The 22806-nt window shown below is 49.4% G+C and overlaps 3 protein-coding genes across 6 annotated transcripts in view; 2 read left to right on the top strand and 1 right to left on the bottom strand.

Moving 5' to 3' along the window:
• Window positions 1-2361, bottom strand: part of LOC144506667 (fibroblast growth factor 5-like) — a 101716-nt gene extending 99355 nt beyond the window's left edge. The window contains exon 1 of one of the 2 annotated variants that reach the window (XM_078233081.1): window positions 2254-2361. Coding sequence is in view for 1 of the 2 variants with exons in the window: in XM_078233082.1 (XP_078089208.1) it covers window positions 2254-2266 (13 nt within the window). In the remaining variant the exon portion in view is untranslated. The remainder of the gene's footprint in view (window positions 1-2253) is intronic. The other variant, XM_078233082.1, reaches the window with a different exon arrangement.
• Window positions 1-5612, top strand: part of LOC144506666 (pyridoxal kinase-like) — a 64033-nt gene extending 58421 nt beyond the window's left edge. For all 3 annotated transcript variants that reach the window (XM_078233080.1, XM_078233079.1, XM_078233078.1), the window contains one exon: window positions 429-5612. In XM_078233080.1, coding sequence (XP_078089206.1) covers window positions 429-541 — 113 coding nt within the window. In that variant the 3' untranslated portion in view covers window positions 542-5612. The remainder of the gene's footprint in view (window positions 1-428) is intronic.
• Window positions 5613-8439: 2827 nt separating this feature from the next.
• Window positions 8440-22806, top strand: part of LOC144506665 (1-acyl-sn-glycerol-3-phosphate acyltransferase gamma-like) — a 55641-nt gene continuing 41274 nt past the window's right edge. The window contains exon 1 of the mRNA XM_078233076.1: window positions 8440-8599. The gene's annotated coding sequence lies outside the window, so the exon portion shown is untranslated. The remainder of the gene's footprint in view (window positions 8600-22806) is intronic.

Raw genomic sequence — 22806 nt, 5'->3', positions numbered from 1 at the left:
CCTGTCCTGGGAGTGTTTGATGGGGACAGTGTAGAGGGAGCTTTACTCTGTATCTAACCCCGTGCTGTCCCTGTCCTGGGAGTGTTTGATGGGGGGACAGTATAGAGGGAGCTTTACTCTGTATCTAACCCCGTGCTGTACCTGTCCTGGGAGTGTTTGATGGGGACAGTGTAGAGGGAGCTTTACTCTGTATCTAACCCCGTGCTGTCCCTGTCCTGGGAGTGTTTGATGGGGGGACAGTATAGAGGGAGCTTTACTCTGTATCTAACCCCGTGCTGTACCTGTCCTGGGAGTGTTTGATGGGGACAGTGTAGAGGGAGCTTTACTCTGTATCTAACTACGTACTCACTCACTCTCTTTCTTTTTCTCTCTTGCTCTCGGCCGGTGTCTCTCTTTCTCTCTCACGCTCTCGTTTTGTCTTTCTCCAGCTCTGGCCGGAGTGGGAAAGAAGCCGAGTGCAGCACAGTTGGAGCTGCGAGTGGTGCAGAGCAAGGAACAGATTGAAAACCCTGAGATAATCATCCACGCAACTACCATCTAAATTGTCGTGACTGTTGATCATCGCCCCCATGTAGCCATGTTAAACACTCCTAACCAATGGCACCTGCCATGAGACCTGTCGCAACTGGAAAGCTTTGTCCCAGAGTGTGTGAGTGCATGAGGATCTGAGAGTTCCTGGTGTTTCTCCACCCTGTTGTGTCGGGATGAAACTCTCCAGTGTGAATGCCTGAGCCGGGGAGAGATTGTCCTTCAGCCCCCAGACAGCTGTCCGTGGCGGTCAATCTCTCCCTGCAGGTATGCTACATGGGAGCTGTGAATCTGCAGCCATGCCGTGTATTAACAGCCCAGCCCAGATCCCAATACCCCTGCCCATCCGGGTTAATCCCGATGTGGAGTGAGAGACTCCCTGCCTGCTGCTGGGAGTGAATGCTCAGCGCGAGGGCAGCACTGCTGGGTTGGGTATACTGTACACTGTTCAGCATCTGTGATGAATGGATGTGCAATTGATGGGCACACAACTGCAGGAATCTTTACAGAACAATTAATAATCACCAATCAGTACTTTTACAAAGAATCACGGAGTGAATCCTGGCCTGTCTGTTCCAGTAATACTGATCTGCACAATTCCCTGATGCTAAATGGGTTCCTGTGTACATGGGTCATGTGGAACTGGAGGCAGTGAATCTTTGACCTTTGGACTCTGATCCAGACTCAAATCTTGTCAAATAATTCCCTTCAATTTGATGTGAAATGATTAGAAGTTGCTGATTGGCTGTTTGTGGTAGTTTGCACACAGATGGTGCTCTCATTTGTTAGTTTTAGTTAATCCACACATTTACATCAGACACTGTCGACAGATGCAGGCCATTCAGCCCATGCAGCCCAGGTCAGTCTTTATGCTTCACCCGAGCCTTCTCCGATCATTCCTCATCTAAATCTATTAGCTTCACCCTCAATATCTTCTTCCTGATATCCTTCTCTAGTTCCCCCTTAACTGTTTCTATACGCTTCACTTCAGCCACTCCCTCTGGTGATGAGTTCCACATTCTCACCACTCCCTGGATAAAGATGTTTCTACCATATTCCCTTTGGAACAGTATAGAGAGAGCTTTACTCTGTATCTAACCCCGTGCTGTACCTGTCCTGGGAGTGTTTGATGGGGGACAGTGTAGAGGGAGCTTTACTCTGTATCTAACCCCGTGCTGTACCTGTCCTGGGAGTGTTTGATGGGGGACAGTGTAGAGGGAGCTTTACTCTGTATCTAACCCCGCGCTGTACCTGTCCTGGGAGTGTTTGATGGGGACAGTGTAGAGGGAGCTTTACTCTGTATCTAACCCCGTGCTGTACCTGTCCTGGGAGTGTTTGATGGGGGGACAGTGTAGAGGGAGCTTTACTCTGTATCTAACCCCGTGTTGTACCTGTCCTGGGAGTGTTTGATGGGGGGACAGTGTAGAGGGAGCTTTACTCTGTATCTAACCCCGTGTTGTCCCTGTCCTGGGAGTGTTTGGGACAGTGTACAGATATGAAACTTGTTCAAAAAGCTGCTCTGTGCCCTTGCTCGTGTTTTGGTAACTTTAAGAATTGAACCGACTAAATTTCTGCTCTCCTTAAATTATCTCTGACCTGTCATGGATCTTTCCCACTTTTCTCCTCTCCCTGTGCTTTGGTTTGGTTTGGATGGAGCTGCTTTGGTTGCATTGTCTGATTGGAGAGTTGTGGAACTTCTCAGGTTAATGTGGGCACTTCACTTACTCTGAGTTACCATTGATCAAACCTCCAGAATCTGGGAGCCGGTGAATGGATCAGACTGAGGGCATCTCCATGGCTGGAATACTCCGATCTGAGATGGGGTTGTGTTCCACAGCCTCGTTCTGTACCTGGGGGGAAAAAAAAAATGTACAACCCTCCTTTGGGACCACTTGCCCACACCCTCAGCACTGGCTCAGCTCCAGGAAGCCTGGGGTGGGAGAAGCTGAGGTGGGCTTTCCTCCCCGGGCATTGTGACCCTCCCCAATTCATTTATTTACCAGCTATGGGAACCCCCCCACTCTGCCTCCGAACCTGGGGAGCAAGCTCAAGGCAAAGTTGTTCCCTCACATTCCCAGCGCCACCTGCCCAGTGCCAACAGTTGATAAACTTGTCCCCATCTCTGAGCCCTCATACCTCAGCTTCTCAATGACTTTTCCTGAATGCAGTTCTCAAACCCAACTGTATAATGGCCTGATGCAGAGAGACCGGAAACTCCGCCTTCCTCCTTTTAGCACTGTGGAATAAAGTTCCAGACTCCAGACGTCTGCTCCAGTCTGTGCTGAGTCAGTTATAGGGCAGACACCGAGAGATTGTTTCTACTGGTCGTGGAATCTAAAACACGGGGGCACAGTCTCAGGATAAGGGGGCTGATGATGAGAACTGAGAAGAAATTTCCTCACTCAAAGGAATTCTGTCCTTCTGAGGGTCGTGGAAGCTCCGGTGTTGAATAATTTTAAGGCCGATTTCTGGTGTCTCAGGGAATTGAGAAAAAGGTGGGAAAATCGGGTTGAAACTCAGCCATTGTGGTGTTGACTGGCAGAGCGGTCTGGATTGGCCTTTTCGTCTACTCCTGCACCTATTTCTTGTGTTCTTGTTCAGGTCCGGAAGATAAGCAGGAATTACAACTGTCTCAGTATCCGTGAATCAGGGGGGAAATTCTCACCTTGTGTTGCAGCCACTCCTCTGTCCCTGCCCCCCCGGCCTCTCACCACCACCTGGTTAATTCCCGGCTGCTTGCCGGGTGCGTGGGGCTATTGGGATCGTGTTTAGTTATCATAACATTCTTGATCAAATATCCCAGTATCACAACAGAATACTACAGATGTTGGAATCATAAATGAAAACCGAAAATGCTTGAAATAATTGGCAGGTTTGGCAGGATCAGTGGAGGGAGAAAATAGTTTTTATTTTTTCGTAGATAATGAATGTCACAACAAGGTCAGCATTTGTTGCCCGTCCCTTTCAGAAGGTGCTGCTCAACTGTCTTCTTGCACCCTTCCAATCCCATCAGATCAAAAGTCATAAACCTGAAATATCAACTCCGTTTCTTGCTCCACACATACTGCTTGACCTGCTGAGTATATCCTGATTGTCTGGATTCACACTTCATGATGGGTCCCAGTGTGTATGGGACCCGTACCTCAGTGAGAGTCAGTGTGTGTGGGACCCGTAACCCAGTGAGAGTCAGTGTGTGGGGAACCCGTACCCCAGTGAGAGTCAGTGTGTGTGGGACCTGTACCCCAGTGAGAGTCAGTGTGTCTGGGACCCGTACCCCAGTGAGAGTCAGTGTGTGTGGAACCCGTACCCAGTGAGAGTCAGTGTGTGTGGAACCTGTACCCCAGTGAGAGTCAGTGTGTGTGGGACCCGTACCCCAGTGAGAGTCAGTGTGTGTGGGACCCGTACCCCAGTGAGAGTCAGTGTGTGTGGAACCCGTACCCCAGTGAGAGTCAGTGTGTGTGGAACCCGTACCCCAGTGAGAGTCAGTGTGTGTGGAACCCGTACCCCAGTGAGAGTCAGTGTGTGTGGGACCCGTACCCCAGTGAGAGTCAGTGTGTGTGGGACCCGTACCCCAGTGAGAGTCAGTGTGTGTGGGACCCGTACCCCAGTGAGAGTCAGTGTGTGTGGGACCCGTACCCCAGTGAGAGTCAGTGTGTGTGGGACCCGTACCCCAGTGAGAGTCAGTGTGTGTGGGACCCGTACCCCAGTGAGAGTCAGTGTGTGGGGAACCCGTACCCCAGTGAGAGTCAGTGTGTGTGGGACCCCTACCCCAGTGAGAGTCAGTGTGTGTGGGACCCGTACCCCAGTGAGAGTCAGTGTGTGTGGGACCCGTACCCCAGTGAGAGTCAGTGTGTGTGGAACCCGTACCCGAGTGAGAGTCAGTGTGTGTGGGACCCGTACCCCAGTGAGAGATTTAGGTATTTTGATTTACAGATTAATTATCAGGAAACCTGGTATTCTAATTATAGCTCACAGCATTAAAATGGGTTGAAGCTTGTGTTTTGTTAACCACCTGTGACATGAGCTGCCTGACATTTCTGGGGAAATATATCTTAACATTTTGCACTTAACAGAAATACTCAACTCCAGTGAGCACTCTATGTATTGGCTGCTGCACATTAGATGTCGACTGGTGATGGGAGATGCTATCACAGAATCATTATGGTGCAGAAGGAGGCCATTCGGCCCATAGTGTCTGTACTGACTCTCCCAACGAGCATCATGGCTTAGTGCCATTCCCTTGCTCGCTGCTATTGGACGCTGGATGGTCTCTGCTGGGGTCATGTGCACTAATGGGTATTGAAATTAGTTTGTGATATTTGCTCAGTTGGATTTCAGTGTTCATTGTACACAACAGCTGAATTCTCACCTGCCTATAAAACACACCTTAATGAAGTCGCACTTCTTACCTGAGCTGTTACCTGTACAAATCCATCTGTAGTTTGCAGTGTTAGGGCTGGTCCAATGTGTGTCAGATCTGGCTGGGAATAGTTCAGGATACTAGAAAGGTAAAACAAATAGTGACTAAATGTTGTGAATCGGAGTGTGTATGCGTCTGTAATATATATCCTCGGTAGGTGATTTAGTCCGTAATTCTGTCTGTGTGTACATGTCTTGCTTTCTTAGTTCCTGGCCAGGTGAGCTGCTCTGACTTGCCCCCTCACTGCTCTGTCACTGGGCTGAGTGAGGACGCTGCAGTTTGGTTTTGCACATTGGCTACTCATCTCCCTCACCTTCTGGGAAGGGGTCAGTTTCCTCCTACCAGACAGAGATTGGAGAAACACAAGTCGCCAGGGGTCAGTGCTAGAAACTGTGACCTGTGGTTGCTCTGGTAATGGAGGACTGACACTCTGACCTGTCAGGGTTGCACTATCTGTGAAGGTTTATCTAGTTCATTGGTAGATTTTGTCAAGTCCTGCTTCTAACATTCAAACTCTGTGCTACATATGTTCCTGTACCGTTCAGTCTGTGCAGTATTAATATGTCAAACTAATTAACTAAAATCAATCTTTTCAAATTAATTTACATATAAATATTTAAAGATTTATCTTTCTGACTGGAAATAAATCATTTATTTAATAAGATATTGGATCTGTTGTATTTTCTTTTCACTCTGTAGTTCATGGAACAAAGGGTCTTTAAAAAAATTATACTCTTCCACAGGATGAATGTCTCGATGGCTGGGCCAGTATTTATTGCCCAACCCTAATTCCCTGTTATAATCCAGGTTAGAAGCTCCAAGTGTTTTATGAAAACAGCCTGAAATCAGTTCCAGTTCCATACATCAGTCTCACCATCCCTGAAATCAGCCTGGTAAACCGAATGACCTGAACTCCCTCATCCCTGGGACAATTCCAGTAATGCACTGTTGCATTCTCGCCAAAGATTTTCTAAAGTGTGGTGCCCAAAACTGAACACTTTACTCCAGACTGGTGGATACTAAACAGTGCGAGGAGTGAAGGGGAGAGTGGGATATTAAAAGGTGCGGGAAGTGAGGGGGAGAGTGGGATGAGACTGGGTGGGATGTTAAAGAGTGCGGGAGAGAGTGGGATTAGACTGGGTGGGATGTTAAAGGGTGCGGGGAGTGAGGGGGAGTGGGATTACACTAGGTGGGATGTTAAAGGGCGTGGGGAGTGGGATTAGACTGGGTGGGATGTTAAAGGGTGCGGGGAGTGAGAGGGAGTGGGATTAGACTGGGTGGGATATTAAAGGGTGCGGGGAGTGAGGGGGAGTGGGATTACACTAGGTGGGATGTTAAAGGGTGTGGGGAGTGGGATTAGACTGGGTGGGATGTTAAAGGGTGCGGGGAGTGAGGAGGAGAGTCACATAAAAGGTTCGATTTTGGACAGGAAGCAGAATAATATGGAATGATTGACATCAATTCTCAGCTACTTCAGGTAATTCACCATTTCACTAAGATTCATAACCCAGCAACAAGTCTCAGCATTTCCACCATTGAGTCTGGTGTTCAGACATTTTGCAGCTAATGACAGATATCTGGAATGAGGACCACTCAGTACTCTGCCACGCCCAACTATGAACATTCTCTCCTTCCTTTTAGCAGCTCATTTCACTGCTAGAAATGTCCAATTCTTTTCTCCAGTAATATCCCATAAACTCCAATTACAACACCGTAAATGCAAGAAAGGTTCCTGGTCTTCCAGGATATCCTTCGCATCCCAAAGGGACACAAATTGAAGGCTCAGTTTAACATCTCCGAGCCAAGCTGTTCCAGTATAGCTCCAACACTGGCATCTACCCAAAGTGGAAAATTGCCCAGGTACGCCCTGTACACAGAAAGCAGGACAAATCCAACCCGGCCAAATACCGCCCCATCAGTTCACTCTCGATCACCAAAGTGATGGGTCACTGACAGCGCTATCAAGTGACACTTACTCAGCAATAACCTACTCATGGACACGGTGATTGGATATCGCCAGGGTCACTCAGCTCCTGACCTCATTACATGGACAAAAGAGCTGAATTCCAGAGGTGAGGTGAGAGTGACAGCCCTTGACATCAAGGCAGCATTCGACCGCGTGTGATATCAAGGGGCCCCTCGCTGAACTGGAGTCGATGGGAATCGGGGGAAAATTCTCCACTGGTTGGAGACATACCCGGCACAAACAAAGATGGTTGTGGTGGTTGGAGATCAATTATCTCAGCTCCAGGACATAGGTGGCACAGTGGTTAGCACTGCTGCTTCACAGTGCCAGGGACCCAGGTTCGATTCCAGCCTTGCGTCGCTGTCTGTGTGGAGTTTGCACGTTCTCCCCGTGTCTGTGTGGGTTTCCTCCGGGTGCTCCGGTTTCCTCCCACAGTCCAAAGATGTGCGGGTTAGGTGCTAATTTGCCCCGTAGTGTTGGGGGGCCCAGGGGTAAATGTGGGGGTGGGGCCTGAGTGGGATTGTGGTCAGTGTGGGCTTGATGGGCTGAATGGCCTCTCTCTGCACTGTCAGGTTCTGTATCTCTGCAGGAGTCACTCAGGGTCAGTGTCACGGGCCCAGCCATCCTCAGAGACCTTCCCTCCATCACAGGGCCAGGAGGGAGGGTGTTCACCATTCCCAGCTCCTCACACACTGGCCCAGCACCCTGCCTACTGCCCCCTGTCACACTGAGCGGCCTGGGCCCCAGCAACCGCTCCCGGCCCAGAGATACCACCTCACCCTCACCCCGCCATTCCCGTTCCCTACCCGCCCCCACACACCCCCGCCCCCGCCTCCACCCATACGCCCGCCCCCACCTACCCACCCCCGCCCCCACCTGCCTGCCCCACCCCCACCCGCTCACCCCCGCCCGCTCACCCCCGCCCACCCCCACACCTGCCCGCCCCCACACCCGCCTGCCCCCACCCGTCTCCCGCCCACCCCTGCCCGTCTGCCCCCACCCCCACCATCACCCCCCACCTGCCCCCACCCCCACCATCACCCCCCACCTACCCCCACCACCACCCACCTGCCCCTGCCCCCACCCCCACCATCACCCACCTACCTGCCCCAACCCTCACCTGGCCCCGCCCCCGCCCGGCCTCCAGCCCGCGCCCCGGCCCCGCCCCCAGCCCCGCGCCCCGCCCCGCCCCGCCCCGGCCCGGCCCCGTCCCCAGCCCCGCGCCCCGGCCCCGCCCCAGCCCCGCGCCCCGGCCCCGCCCCCAGCCCCGCGCCCCGGCCCCGCCCCAGCCCCGCGCCCCGGCCCCGCCCCCAGCCCCGCGCCCCGTCCCGCGCCCCGGCCCCGCTCCCAGCTCGCGCCCCGGCCCCGCCCCCAGCTCGCGCCGCGTCCGGCCCCGCCCCCAGCTCGCGCCCCGGCCCCGCCCCCAGCTCGCGCCGCGTCCGGCCCCGCCCCCAGCACGTTTCTCGGCTCCGCCGCCCCGCCCCCAACCAGCGCCCCGGTCCCGCCCCATCCCAGCATGCACGCCAGGCCCCGGAAGCGGTTCGGGTGGGCGGGGCCGTGCGGGGTTAGCTTCCGGCCCGCTCCCTCGCGCTCTTTCAGGCCTCGCCGGCCCGGCCTCATCCCCGAGCTCCAGCCCAGCCCGAGGCCCCGGACACAGCGACAGCCCGGCCCGGCCTCCTGGAGAGGTGAGAGGGGAATGGGGATGGGAATCTGGAAGCAGCTCACCCAGCAACACCGGCACCCCGACCCTGCGGCACTCCCTCAGTACTGACCCTCTGACAGTGCGGCACTCCCTCAGTACTGACCCTCTGACAGTGCGGCACTCCCTCAGTACTGACCCTCTGACAGTGCGGCACTCCCTCAGTACTGACCCTCTGACAGTGCGGCACCCCCTCAGCACTGACCCTCTGACAGTGCGGCACTCCCTCAGTACTGACCCTCTGACAGTGCGGCACTCCCTCAGCACTGACCCTCTGACAGTGCAGCACTCCCTCAGTACTGACCCTCTGACAGTGCGGCACTCCCTCAATACTGACCCTCTGACAGTGCGGCACTCCCTCAGCACTGACCCTCTGACAGTGCGGCACTCCCTCAGTACTGACCCTCTGACAGTGCGGCACTCCCTCAATACTGACCCTCTGACAGTGCGGCACTCCCTCAGTACTGACCCTCTGACAGTGCGGCACTCCCTCAGTACTGACCCTCTGACAGTGCGGCACTCCCTCAGCACTGACCCTCTGACAGTGCGGCACTCCCTCAGTACTGACCCTCTGACAGTGCGGCACTCCCTCAATACTGACCCTGCCCTCTGACGGTGTGGCGCTCCCTCAGTGCCTCCCCTCCCAATTATGCGACGCTCCCTCCATTATAGCCCACCCTCCCACGGTGTGGTACCAGGAGCAGGGATAAGCCATTCCGCCCCTCGAACCTGCTACTCCATTTGATGCCAACATGGCTGATCTCGTATCGGCTTCAACTCCACTTTCCTGCCCGTTCTCCATAACCCTTCAGGTGGAATTTAATCCAGAGAAATGTGAACTTTCAAACTTTGGCAGATGTACAGGGATCGAGGGGTTAGAGGTTACGTGCTTTGTCCTTTGAAGGTAGTGGGACATGATGAGAGAGTGGTTAGCAGAGCATGTGGATTCTTGGGCTTCATAAGCATCGAGACATCGAGCTCACAAACAGGGATGTGATGCTGAATCTTTCTAAAGCTCTGATTCGGTCCCAATTTGAGTATTGTGGGGGCTGAGGAGAGATTTGAGAAAGGTGTACAAGATTATGACAGGCTTGGATGAGCGAGACAAAGAAAACCTGTTTCAATCAGCTGATAGGCCCAGGAGACACAGATTGAAGGTTTTAGGCAAGAGATGCAAGGAGAATGTGAGGAAGAATGTGTTCACACTGAGTGGTCCTGGAACACACTGCTGTTAAGAGTGGTGGAAGCAGAAATAATCAATGATTCCTCAAGGAATTTGGACGGACACTTGAAGAAAATAAACATACAGGTCCTCAGGGATTGAATGGGGAAGTGGGAGAGACTGGATAGCTCTATCGATACTCGATGGGCCGCATGGCCTCTTTCTGTGTTATGACTCTGCTTCCAGTGTGAGCAGCAGAAAGTTTACTGTTCTCTCCAAACTTTGAAAGTCAAATCATGAGAGCTATAGTAAAACAAAAATACATTGTCATCACATAGATATCTAAATGCAGTCACAGAATCCCAGTGTATAATAAGAGGGTAACTGATGAATAATGTAGAGCGAGTGAGTCTCCAACATATTGTGTGTGTAACATGAGCATCTTCACTGTAGTAATCAGCCTCTTTTATAATACAAGAAAATGTAGTCCTGCTCTACAACTGAGCTATACATAGAGAAATATCAACCAAATAATCCTCGCAAAATAACTGATCTATATCATCCTGGTGTGCAGAGGACTGTAGAGTCCCTGGAAGGATGCACAGGGTTACCAGATAATGCAGGTTAATGAATAATTGTGTCATCAAAATCTCTTAAATTGTCCATATCTAAAAATGTGTAGCTATCAGAACCTCATACAAGCATAACGGAGTAGTTGGAAACTGACACAACTGTGGGGCTTCCAGTTCCAGCTTTATAAATCAATTAGTTCTAATTGGAGTGTAACAGATACAGCAGAGACCTATTTAATATCCCTGTCCGTCATTAGAGTTTAAATATTTAAAATAAATATGACGAGTTTTTTGTGCTGTTTGAGCAGGTCGTAAAGTAGGTTTGTGAGGTATAATTCCATGTTGCTGTGCATTAATGGAAGTAACTGGTCTCGCAATGGAATTCAAATCATTATTACTGAGGCTATGAACTAGCATAGTGGCAGCACTTCTCCGCTGGATTGTGGGGCAAAGCAACAGCGTTCTGCAGCTTTGTAAAGTTACAGATTGTTGGAGCAAAGATTGAGTGACAGCGACCAGCAAACAACATGGAGATCTCCAGGGAGAGTACAAGTTAGTTGAACAGAGGTGGAAGGGGGCTAAAGAGGGGATGGAGAGGTAAAAGGGGATTATAGATGGGGTGGGAGGATTTAACGAGGGGGATGTGACAGGAAGGGGGAATAACAGATGGGAACGTATGCGAGGTTAAAGAGTGGGACAATGGGGAAGGGGTATTAGAGTTGGAAACGGACAGGGGGTTAAGGGGGGGCTTGACAGGGAAAGGGGGATTACAGATGGGAAAGGACAGAGGAGCTGGCCTTGTCAGTGTGAACACAGTTCGCAGGATTTCCATGTTAACTTCCACTGTTGTGTTAGTGAAATGGTAAAATCTTTCGTCTGGGTGAAATTTCGTTTAGATTTCTACTGAACTGATTCTTAAGTAAATCTAGTCCAGTGGTTAGCACTGTTGCCTCACAGCACCAGGGACCCGGGTTCGATTCCCGGCTTGGGTCAGGGTGCGGAGTCTGCACATTCTCCCCGTGTCTGCGTGGGCTGGAAAATTGGGCGGAGAGGTGGCAGATGGAATTTAAGATGTGGAGATGCCGGCGTTGGACTGGGGTAAACACAGTAAGAAGTTTAACAACACCAGGAATTTAATCCAGATAAATGCAAAGTGATGCATTTTGGAAGAAATAATGTAGGGAGGAGTTATACAATAAATGGCAGAGCCATCAAGAGTATAGAAACACAGAGGGACCTAGGTGTGCAAGTCCACAAATCCTTGACGGTGGCAACACAGGTGGAGAAGGTGGTGAAGAAGGCATATGGTATGCTTGCCTTTATAGGACGGGGTATAGAGTATAAAAGCTGGAGTCTGATGATGCAGCTATATAGAACGCTGGTTAGGCCACATTTGGAGTACTGCGTCCAGTTCTGGTCGCCGCACTACCAGAAGGACGTGGAGGCGTTAGAGAGAGTGCAGAGAAGGTTTACCAGGATGTTGCCTGGTATGGAGGGTCTTAGCTATGAGGAGAGATTGGGTAAACTGGGCTTGTTCTCCCTGAAAAGACAGAGAATGAGGGGAGATCTAATAGAGGTGTACAAGATTATGAAGGGGATAGATAGGGTGAACGGTGGGAAGCTTTTTCCCAGATCAGAAGTGACGATCACGTGGGGTCACGGGCTCAAGGTGAGAGGGGCGAAGTATAACTCAGATATTAGAGGGATGTTTTTTACACAGAGGGTGGTGGGGGCCTGGAATGCGCTGCCAAGTAGGGTGGTGGAGGCAGGCACGCTGACATCGTTTAAGACTTACCTGGATAGTCACATGAGCAGCCTGGGAATGGAGGGATACAAACGATTGGTCTAGTTGGACCAGCTGATGTGATGTTAAGGACATACACGGAAGAGATTGGGCCATTACAAGGTGACATTACGGTCAGTGTAGAGTTGAGTGGACAAACAGTGGGTTTGTTTCTCCATGTGGTCGGTGGTAATTTTCCAGCTCTCTTTGAGAGATCAAGGTCGGGGAAGATAAAGCTTAACAGGAATGCTGTTAACAGATTGGTCGATGCCACAACAGACCATGAATAAAAACAAGATTGTATTCGAAGAGTGAAAGGAGTTCAAGTGAAACTCAAAGCCTGGTACTCAACCAAAAAGCTTCAAAGCAAGAGCGGTGCCATCTGCAATTCATCCCTAGGTCAAAGAAGGATTAGTATGACGTGTTAACACAGATAAGCTAGAGCCAGTTACAATGAGTGACTGGGCTACCCCCATCGCACCCGTCCTGAAGCCAGATGGTTCAGTTTGTATTTGTGGTGATTTTAAATCAATCCGGTGTTGTGTGCTGATCAATATCCGCTTCCTTTAATTGAAGATTTGTTTGCTGGGTTATCAGGTGGCCAGAAATTCAGCAAGATTGATCTTTCACTAACCTATTTACAGATGAATGCAGCCGCTGAAATCTCAACCATTGCTCACCATCGTTACTCATAAAGGTCGTTTGTTATAAAAAAACATTGCGTTTTGGAATTATGTCTACACCAGCTCTATTCCAAAGATCAATAGATCAGATTTTAAGTGGTCTCTCTGGTGTACAATGTTATCTGGATGATATTCCGATAGTAAGAAGTTTAACAACACCAGGTTAAAGTCCAACAGGTTTATTTGGTAGCAAAAGCCACACAAGCTTTCGAGGCTCTGAGCCCCTTCTTCAGGTGAGTGGGAATTCTGTTCACAAACAGAACTTATAAGACGTCCAGTACTTCCCCGGAGCGGAGAAGCTACGGCATCTCCTCCGGAGCCTTCAACATGTCATTGATGAAGACGAACATCTCGCCAAGGCCATCCCCACACCCCCACTTCTTGCCTTCAAACAACCGCACAACCTCAAACAGACCATTGTCCGCAGCAAACTACCCAGCCTTCAGGAGAACAGTGACCAAGACACCACACAACCCTGCCACAGCAACCTCTGCAAGACGTGCCGGATCATCGACACAGATGCCATCATCTCACGTGAGAACACCATCCACCAGGTACACGGTACATACTCTTGCAACTCGGCCAACGTTGTCTACCTGATACGCTGCAAGAAAGGATGTCCCGAGGCATGGTACATTGGGGAAACTATGCAGACGCTGCGACAACGGATGAATGAACACCGCTCGACAATCACCAGGCAAGACTGTTCTCTTCCTGTTGGGGAGCACTTCAGCGGTCACGGGCATTCGGCCTCTGATATTCGGGTAAGCGTTCTCCAAGGCGGCCTTCGCGACACACGACAGCGCAGAGTCGCGGAGCAGAAACTGATAGCCAGGTTCCGCACACACAAGGACGGCCTCAACCGGGATATTGGGTTTATGTCACACTATTTCACATAAATATTTCTGCTTTTTTCCTCCTGAGTCTTTATCATGCGATCCTAGAATCAGAATTTATGTCACACTATTTGTAACTCCCACAGTTGCGTGGACCTGCAGAGTTTCACCGGCTGTCTTGTCTGGAGACAATACACATCTTTTTAGCCTGTCTTGATGCTCTCCCCACTCCCATTGTTTTGTTTCTTAAAGACTGGATTAGTTGTAAGTATTCGCATTCCAACCATTATTCATGTAAATTGAGTCTGTGTCTTATAAGTTCTGTTTGTGAACAGAATTCCCACTCACCTGAAGAAGGGGCTCAGAGCCTCGAAAGCTTGTGTGGCTTTTGCTACCAAATAAACCTGTTGGACTTTAACCTGGTGTTGTTAAACTTCTTACTGTGTTTACCCCAGTCCAACGCCGGCATCTCCACATCATGATATTCCGATCGCAGGCTCCAGTGAACAAGGGCATTTGAATAATTTAGAAACAACATTGGAAAGTCATCAAGCACTTGGCTGGTATATCAAGAAAGAAAAGTGTGACTTTTTCCAGATATTAGTCCAGTCACTAATTGGTAGTAAAGAAAAGTACAGCACAGGAACAGGCCCTCCAGCCCAAACCCGTGCCAATCATGATGCCCGAAACTAAAAAAACTTTCTGCCCTCACTCGGTCCGTATCCCTCTATTTCCTCCCTATTCATTTACCCTTCCAGATACCTCTTAAATGTTGCTAATGTGCCTGCTCCCACTGCGTCCACTGGCAGCGCGTTCCAGGCACCCACCACACTGTGTGAAAAACCTCCCCCGCACATCACCCTTAAACTTCCCCCTCTCACTTTGAGCCCCTTGTAATTGACACTGCCACCTAGGAAAAAGCCTCTGACTATCCACCCTGTCTGTGCCTCTCATAATTTTGTAGACCTCTATCAGGTCTCCCCTCAGCCTCCGTCTTTCCAGTGAAAACAATCCTAGTTTATTCAACCTCTCCTCATAGCAACACCCTTGAGACCAGGCAGCGTCCTGGTGAACCTTCTTTACACTCTCTCCAAAGCTTCCATGTCCTTCGGGTAGTGTGGTGACCAGAACTGCACGCAATACTCCAAATGCGGCCTGAAGTTTCAAGGATTGTATGAATTTTTCTGCTAATCCGTTGGTTGATGGTTGATAAGATGCAGATTTTTTATGCTGAATGCCATTTAGTTTGAGATAATCCTCAAACTCTTGTGAAGTAAACTACAAATCTATTAACAGTCTGTTCTGGTTTACTAAATCTTGCGAAAGGTTTGGCACATTTTTCAACAGTTTGTTCAGTTGCAGTAGATCTCATGATAATTTCAGGCCATTTTGAGAGTGCATCAATTGACACAAACGGACCAACAAAATCTACATGTAATCATGTCCATGGCACTTTAGGCCATGCTCAAGGGTGTAAAGGGGACACCGGTGGTGTATTTCTTATTCATGCACAGGATTGACACTGTCCCACTTTCTCTTCAATCTGGGCATCTAGACCCAGCCACCAAAAATTACGTGCTAATTCTTTCAAATGGACTACACCAGGCTGTCCGTCATGTCGTTGTTCAAGAACTCTTCCGCGCAGTCGAAGAGGAATGATCACTCGAATTCCCCAAAACAGACACCCACCTTGAACGGTCAATTCAAGCTTCTTTGACACATATGGTTTCAAATCAGGATGTGGACGATGCATTCCAGCTATCGTTCCTTTCAATACCATATCCACCACCTTCCCCATCACAGGGTCATTTCTAGCATGTCTCTGAACTTGAGAAGCTGTCATACTTGTAGGACATGGTGCTTCTAAAATAGCGTCCATCTTCTTCGGTGCTTTTTGTAGGCCTTTCAGGTCTCCCCTCAGCCTCCGTCTTTCCAGTGAAAACAATCCCAGTCTGTACAACCTCCTCTCATAGTCAACACCCTCGAGAGCAGGCAACAACCTGGTGAACCTGGTGGACATGATTACATGTAGATTTTGTTGGTCCGTTTGTGTCAATTGATGCACTCTCAAAATGGCCTGAAATTATCATGAGATCTACTGCAACTGAACAAACTGTTGAAAAATGTGCCAAACCTTTTGCAAGATTTAGTAAACCGGAACAGACTGTTAATAGATTTGTAGTTTACTTCACAAGAGTTTGAGGATTATCTCAAACTAAATGGTATTCAGCATAAAAAATCTGCATCTTATCAACCAACGGATTAGCAGAAAAATTCATACAATCCTTGAAACTTCAGGCCGCATTTGGAGTATTGCGTGCAGTTCTGGTCACCACACTACCCGAAGAATGTGGGAGCTTTGGAGAGAGTGCAAAGAAGGTTCACCAGGATGTTGTCTGGTCTCAAGGGTGTTGCTATGAGGAGAGGTTGAATAAACTAGGATTGTTTTCACTGGAAAGGCTGAGGGGAGACCTGATAGAGGTCTACAAAATTATGAGAGGCACAGACAGGGTGGATAGTCAGAGGCTTTTTCCTAGGTGGCAGTGTCAATTACAAGGGGCTCAAAGTGAGAGGGGGAAGTTTAAGGGTGATGTGCGGGGGAGGTTTTTCACACAGAGGGTGGTGGGTGCCTGGAACGCGCTGCCAGTGGACGCAGTGGGAGCAGGCACATTAGCAACATTTAAGAGGTATCTGGAAGGGTAAATGAATAGGGAGGAAATAGAGGGATACGGACCGAGTGAGGGCAGAAAGTTTTTTTTTGTTTCGGGCATCATGATTGGCATGGGTTTGGGCTGGAGGGCCTGTTCCTGTGCTGTACTTTTCTTCTTTAAAAGCTTCAAAAGAGCAAGGTTTGATATCACATTATGAATAGCTTTTTGGCATCTTATAGAAACACTACTCATGCGACGATCCAAAGTTCACTTGTATTTCTTCTCTTAAAGAGAAAGTTGAGAACTACGTTTGATTTATTGTTGCCTCCAGAAACTTCAGAGCTGGTCGAGCAGCAGCAACAATCTCAAATTGCTGGGCGAGCAGTGAAGGTAAAACAATGTCCTCAGAATCATCGTAAGAAGTCTAACAACACCAGGTTAAAGTCCAACAGGATTATTTGGTAGCAAACGCCACTAGCTTTCTGAGCGCTGCTCCTTCGTCAGGTGGAATGGGAGATCTCCCACTCCACCTGACGAAGGAGCAGCAAGCGCTCCGAAAGCTAGTGGCGTTTGCTACCAAATAAACCTGTTGGACTTTAACCTGGTGTTGTTAGACTTCTTACTGTGTTTACCCCAGTCCAACGCTGGCATCTCCACATCTCAGAATCATCTCCAGAAAGACCAGCATCTTTAGTCCCTATTGTTGTGAATATTGGTACAGAAGACTTAGTTGAATCTGAGTTGCCTGATGATTGTGTCTCTGCTGCTGTACCATGTAGGAATGATGCAGAATTGTTCCAAGAGAAGAGTGTCTACTGAAGTTCCAAATCGTACTGCTAGGGTCAAGGACAGTCCAGTTCCATAACGTTGTATACAACCAAAGAGGAATAGACCGTCCTGATCGACTTTCTTGACTGTGTATTCTTGATTCTATGTATAATATCAATGTCATTTGTTCTCATGACCAGAGAAATAAAGGGGGTGGAGGGATGTGATACATTACAACGGGTTGCAGGTTGTTCAAAGAGCTGATCGCATGATTTGATGGTGATGTCAGTAGGGTGTTTGCAGAGGCTGCAATTTTACTTTCGGCTCTGCTTCCTGGCCGCTCTGGTACGTGACCTGACTCCTGTATCTTTCCTAATGGAAGACGGTGGAAGTGAATATGTCCGGGGTGCATGGGGTCCTTGATTATGCTGGCTGCTTTTCCGAGGCAGTGGGAAGTGTAGACAGAGTCAATGGATGGGAGGTTGGTTTGAGTGATGGATTGGGCTACCTTCATGCCATTGAACATCAAGGGGAGATACTCATTGCCTGGCTCTTCTGTGGCTTGAATGTTACTTGTCACTTGTCAGCCCAAGCCTGGATATTGTCCAGATCTTGCTGCATTTGAACATGGGCTGCTTCGGTATCTGAGGAGTTGCGAATGGTGCTGAACATTGTGCAATCATCGGCGAACATCCCCACTTCTGACCTTAGGACAGATCTGATCTTCGGGTAAGCGTTCTCCAAGGCGGCCTTCACGACACACGACAGCGCAGAGTCACTGAGCAGAGACTGATAGCCAAGTTCCGCACACATGAGGACGGCCTCGACCGGGATCTTGGGTTCATGTCACACTATCGGTAACCCCCACAGCTTGCCTGGACCTGCAGAATCTTACTGGCTGTCCTGTCTGGAGACAATACACATTTCTTTAACCTGTGCCTCATGCTCCCTCCACTCACATTGTCTGTATCTTTCAGACTTGATGAGCTGTAGAGATTCGCATTCTAATCAGCATTCTGTAACTTGAGTTTGTGTCTCTGTGCCCTGTTTGAGAGCACATTTCCACTCCATCTGACGAAGGGGCAGCGCTCCGAAAGCTAATGGTATTTGCTACCAAATAAACCTGTTGGACTTTAACCTGGTGTTGTTAAAACTCTTACTGGGGTGGAGGGAGCAGGTTTGATGGGCCTGGGAGAGAGGGGCTCTGCTGTTCCAGTAATGAGTTGATGTAAATGCAATGGGACTGATCCAGGGCGTTTGAACAAACAAATTGTTAAGCAGTTTAAGGGATTATAAAGCAAGCAAAGTGTTACACATTCCTGTGATTTTTCTCTCTCTCGAGAAGGAATGCCTGACTTATTTCATTTCAGTCAGACATAGAGATATTTGTTAGGATTAATCTGTGTGTTAATTTGGAATAATAAAAGCAGTGTTCCAGCATGAGGACGTGTTGCTTCCTCCGATCCTTGACTTGCTGAGGAAGGTGTTTCTGGGAGCTGTTGGGATCTCAGCTTTTTATCAGACTACTCCTGTCATAATCTGTTGTGGATTTACGCAGCTTGTCAGAGCAAGCACACACTCATTGTTGTTCATCGGAACAAGGGAGCTGTTGAAGATGACGGCGACTCAAACTGTCTACCTTCTGTTCTCGGCACTTTGCCTCACTCTCCTGTTCTTTGCTCTGGCATACTACACCTACTGGTAAGGGCAGCAACACAGAGCCTAACGCCAGAGGGAGGGAACTATGGTACAACACTCGGGTACAGTGCTGGTAGGGACGGGTCTGTCACTGTATAACACTGGGGTACAGTACTGGTGGGGATGGGTCTGTCACTGTATAACACTGGGGTACAGTACTGGTGGGGATGGGTCTGTCCCTGTATAACACTGGGGTACAGTACTGGTGGGGATGGGTCTGTCACTGTATAACACTGGGGTACAGTACTGGTGGGGATGGGTCTGTCACTGTATAACACTGGGGTACAGTACTGGTGGGGATGGGTCTGTCACTGTATAACACTCGGGTACAGTACTGGTGGCAGCGGGTCTGTCACTGTATAACACTGGGGTACAGTACTGGTGGGGACGGGTCTGTCACTGTATAACACTGGGATACAGTACTGGTGGGGACGGGTCTGTCACTGTATAACACTGGGGTACAGTACTGGTGGGGACGGGTCTGTCACTGTATAACACTGGGGTACAGTACTGGTGGGGACGGGTCTGTCACTGTATAACACTGGGGTACAGTACTGGTGGGGACGGGTCTGTCACTGTATAACACTGGGATACAGTACTGGTGGGGATGGGTCTGTCACTATAACACGGGTACAGTACTGGTGGCAGCGGGTCTGTCACTGTATAACACTGGGGTACAGTACTGGTGGGGATGGGTCTGTCACTGTGTAACACTGGGGTACAGTACTGGTGGGGGCAGGTCTGTCACTGTATAACACTGGGGTACAGTACTGGTGGGGATGGGTCTGTCACTGTGTAACACTGGGGTACAGTACTGGTGGGGGCAGGTCTGTCACTGTATAACACTGGGGTACAGTACTGGTGGGGATGGGTCTGTCACTGTATAACACTGGGGTACAGTACTGGTGGGGATGGGTCTGTCACTGTATAACACTGGGGTACAGTACTGGTGGGGATGGGTCTGTCACTGTGTAACACTGGGGTACAGTACTGGTGGGGGCAGGTCTGTCACTGTATAACACTGGGGTACAGTACTGGTGGGGATGGGTCTGTCACTGTATAACACTGGGGTACAGTACTGGTGGGGATGGGTCTGTCACTATAACACTGGGGTACAGTACTGGTGGGGATGGGTCTGTCACTGTATAACACTGGGGTACAGTACTGGTGGGGATGGGTCTGTCACTATAACACTGGGGTACAGTACTGGTGGGGATGGGTCTGTCACTGTATAACACTGGGGTACAGTACTGGTGGGGATGGGTCTGCCACTGTATAACACTGGGATACAGTACTGGTGGGGACAGGTCTGTCACAACACTGGGGTACAGTACTGGTATGGACGGGTCTGTCACTGTGTAACACTGAGGTACAGTACTGGTGGGGACGGGTCTGTCACTAACACTGGGGTACAGTACTAGTGGGGACGGGTCTGTCACTCTATATAACCGGGGTACAGTACTGGTGGGGACGGGTCTGTCACTAACACTGGGGTACAGTACTAGTGGGGACGGGTCTGTCACTCTATATAACCGGGGTACAGTACTGGTGGGGTCTGTCATGACACGGGTACAGTCCTGGTGGGGACGGGTCTGTCACTATAACACTGGGGTACAGTACTGGTGGGGACGGGTCTGTCACTATAACACTGGAGTACAGTACTGGTGGGGACAGGTCTATCACTGTATAACACGGGTACAGTACTGGTGGGGGCTGGTCTGTCACTGTATAACACTGGGGTACAGTACTGGTGGGGACGGGTCTGTCACTGTATAACACTGGGGTACAGTACTGGTTGGGACGGGTCTCACGGTATAACACGGGTACAGTACTGGTGGGACGGGTCTGTCACTGTATAACACGGGTACAGTACTGGTGAGGACGGGTCTGTCACTGTATAACGCTGGGGTACAGTACTGGTGGGGATGGGTCTGTCACTATAACACTGGGGTACAGTACTGGTTGGGACGGGTCTGTCACTGTATAACACTGGGGTACAGTACTGGTGGGGACAGGTCTGTCACTGTATAACACTGGGGTATAGTACTGGTGGGGACGGGTCTGTCACTGTATAACACTGGGGTATGGTACTGGTGAAGTGCCTAGCCATGATTTGTTGTTAATGGTTAAAGTTATGCAGCATGGAAACAGGCCCTTCGACCCAACTTGTCCATGCTGCCCTTTTTTTTAACGACTAAGCTAATCCCAATTGCCCGCGTTTGGCCCATATCCCTCTATACCCATCGTACCCATGTAACTCTCTAAATGCTTTTTGAAAGACAAAGTTGTACCCGCCTCTACTACTATCTCTGGCAGCTTGTTCCAGACACTCATCACCCTCTGTGTGAAAAAATTGCCCCTCTGGACACTTTTGTATCTCTCACCTTAAACCAATGCCGTCTAGTTTTAGACTCCCCTACCTTTGGGAAAAGATGTTGACTATCTAGCTGATCTGTGCCCCTCATTATTTTATAGACCTCCATAAGATCACCCCTCAGCCTCCTACGCTCCAGAGAAAAAAATCCAGTCTATCCAGCGCCTCCTTATAACTCATACCATCAAGTCCCGGTAGCATCCTAGTAAATCTTTTCTGCATTCTTTCTAGTTTAATAATATCCTTTCTATAATAGGGTGACCAGAACTGTACACAGTATTCCAAGTGTGGCCTTACCAATGTCTTGTACAACTTCAACAAGACGTCCCAACTCCTGTATTCAATGTTCTGACCAATGAAACCAAGCATGCTGAATGTCTTCTTCACCACTCTGTCCACCTGTGACTCCACTTTCAAAGAGGTATGAACCTGTACTCCTAGATCTCTTTGTTCTATAACTTTCCCCAATGCCCTACCATTAACTGAGTAAGTCCTGCCCTGGTTCAATCTATCAAAATGCATCACTTCACATTTATCTACATTAAACTCCATCTGCCATTCATCAGCCCACTGGCTCAATTGATCAAGATCCCGTTGCAATCCTCGATAACCTTCTTCACTGTCCACTATGCCACCAATCTTGGTGTCATCTGCAAATGTACTAACCATGCCTACTAAATTCTCATCCAAATCATTAATATAAATGACAAATAACAGTGGGCCCAGCACTGATCCCTGAGGCACACCACTGGTCACAGGCCTCCAGTTTGAAAAACAACCCTCTACAATCACCCTCTGTCCTCTGTCATTAAGCCAATTTTGTATCCATTTAGATACCTCACCCTGGATGCTGTGAGATTTAACCTTATGCAACAACCTACCATGCGGTACCTTGTCAAAGGACTTGCTAAAGTCCTTGTTGACATAAAATCTATTTTAGTCACAAGTAAGGCTTACATTAACACTGCAATTAAGTTACTGTGAAATTCCCCTAGTCGCCACAGTCTGGCACCTGTTTGGGTCAGTGTACCTAACTCGCATGTCTTTCAGAATGTGGGAGGAAACTGGAGCACCCGGAGGAAACCCACGCAGACAGTGAGCCGGGAATCGAACCCAGGTCCCTGGCGCTGTGAAGCACAGTGCTAACCGCTGTGCCACCGTGCCGCCACCATGTTGGTTGTGAGTTGTTTCTGTAACAAAATGTGATGCAATGAACTGTGTTCTCTCGACTGATTCCCTTTAGAAAGCAAACATTTGATGTGAGGATTGTTGCGGTGGTTGTGAGTTGCTGAGGTGAGGGTAGGGTTCATTTGAAGTGGAATACTGATGATGTGGCAGTGAGACTTCTGAGCATTCCACCCTGCCCTTTGTTCTTTGACTTCAATCGCACTGGGATGGGGTGATCAGCTGATTGGTACGAGTCCAGAGTTTGTGATTAGCGCTGGTATAATTCCCTTGTCCTTGTCCAAAGGTTGTTATGTAGCTGTCACTGTGGGTGAATTTTCTGTCTGTGTTGCAAGTTGGTTGTGTGAGATTGCACTGTAGCTGTTGTTGTTTTTCTGGGATTCCGTTCCTGTGTGAGTGAGCAGCATCCCCAGGGTTGTGGACAATTCTTTACGTGTCCTTCAGCAGATGAGGAATTCTGTTCTTCAGATTCCTTATCTCA

Source organism: Mustelus asterias, chromosome 17 (assembly GCF_964213995.1).
Source record: "Mustelus asterias chromosome 17, sMusAst1.hap1.1, whole genome shotgun sequence".
In the NCBI taxonomy this organism is placed as follows: Eukaryota; Metazoa; Chordata; class Chondrichthyes; order Carcharhiniformes; family Triakidae; genus Mustelus; species Mustelus asterias.
This window is presented reverse-complemented; position numbering and strand designations above follow the sequence as displayed.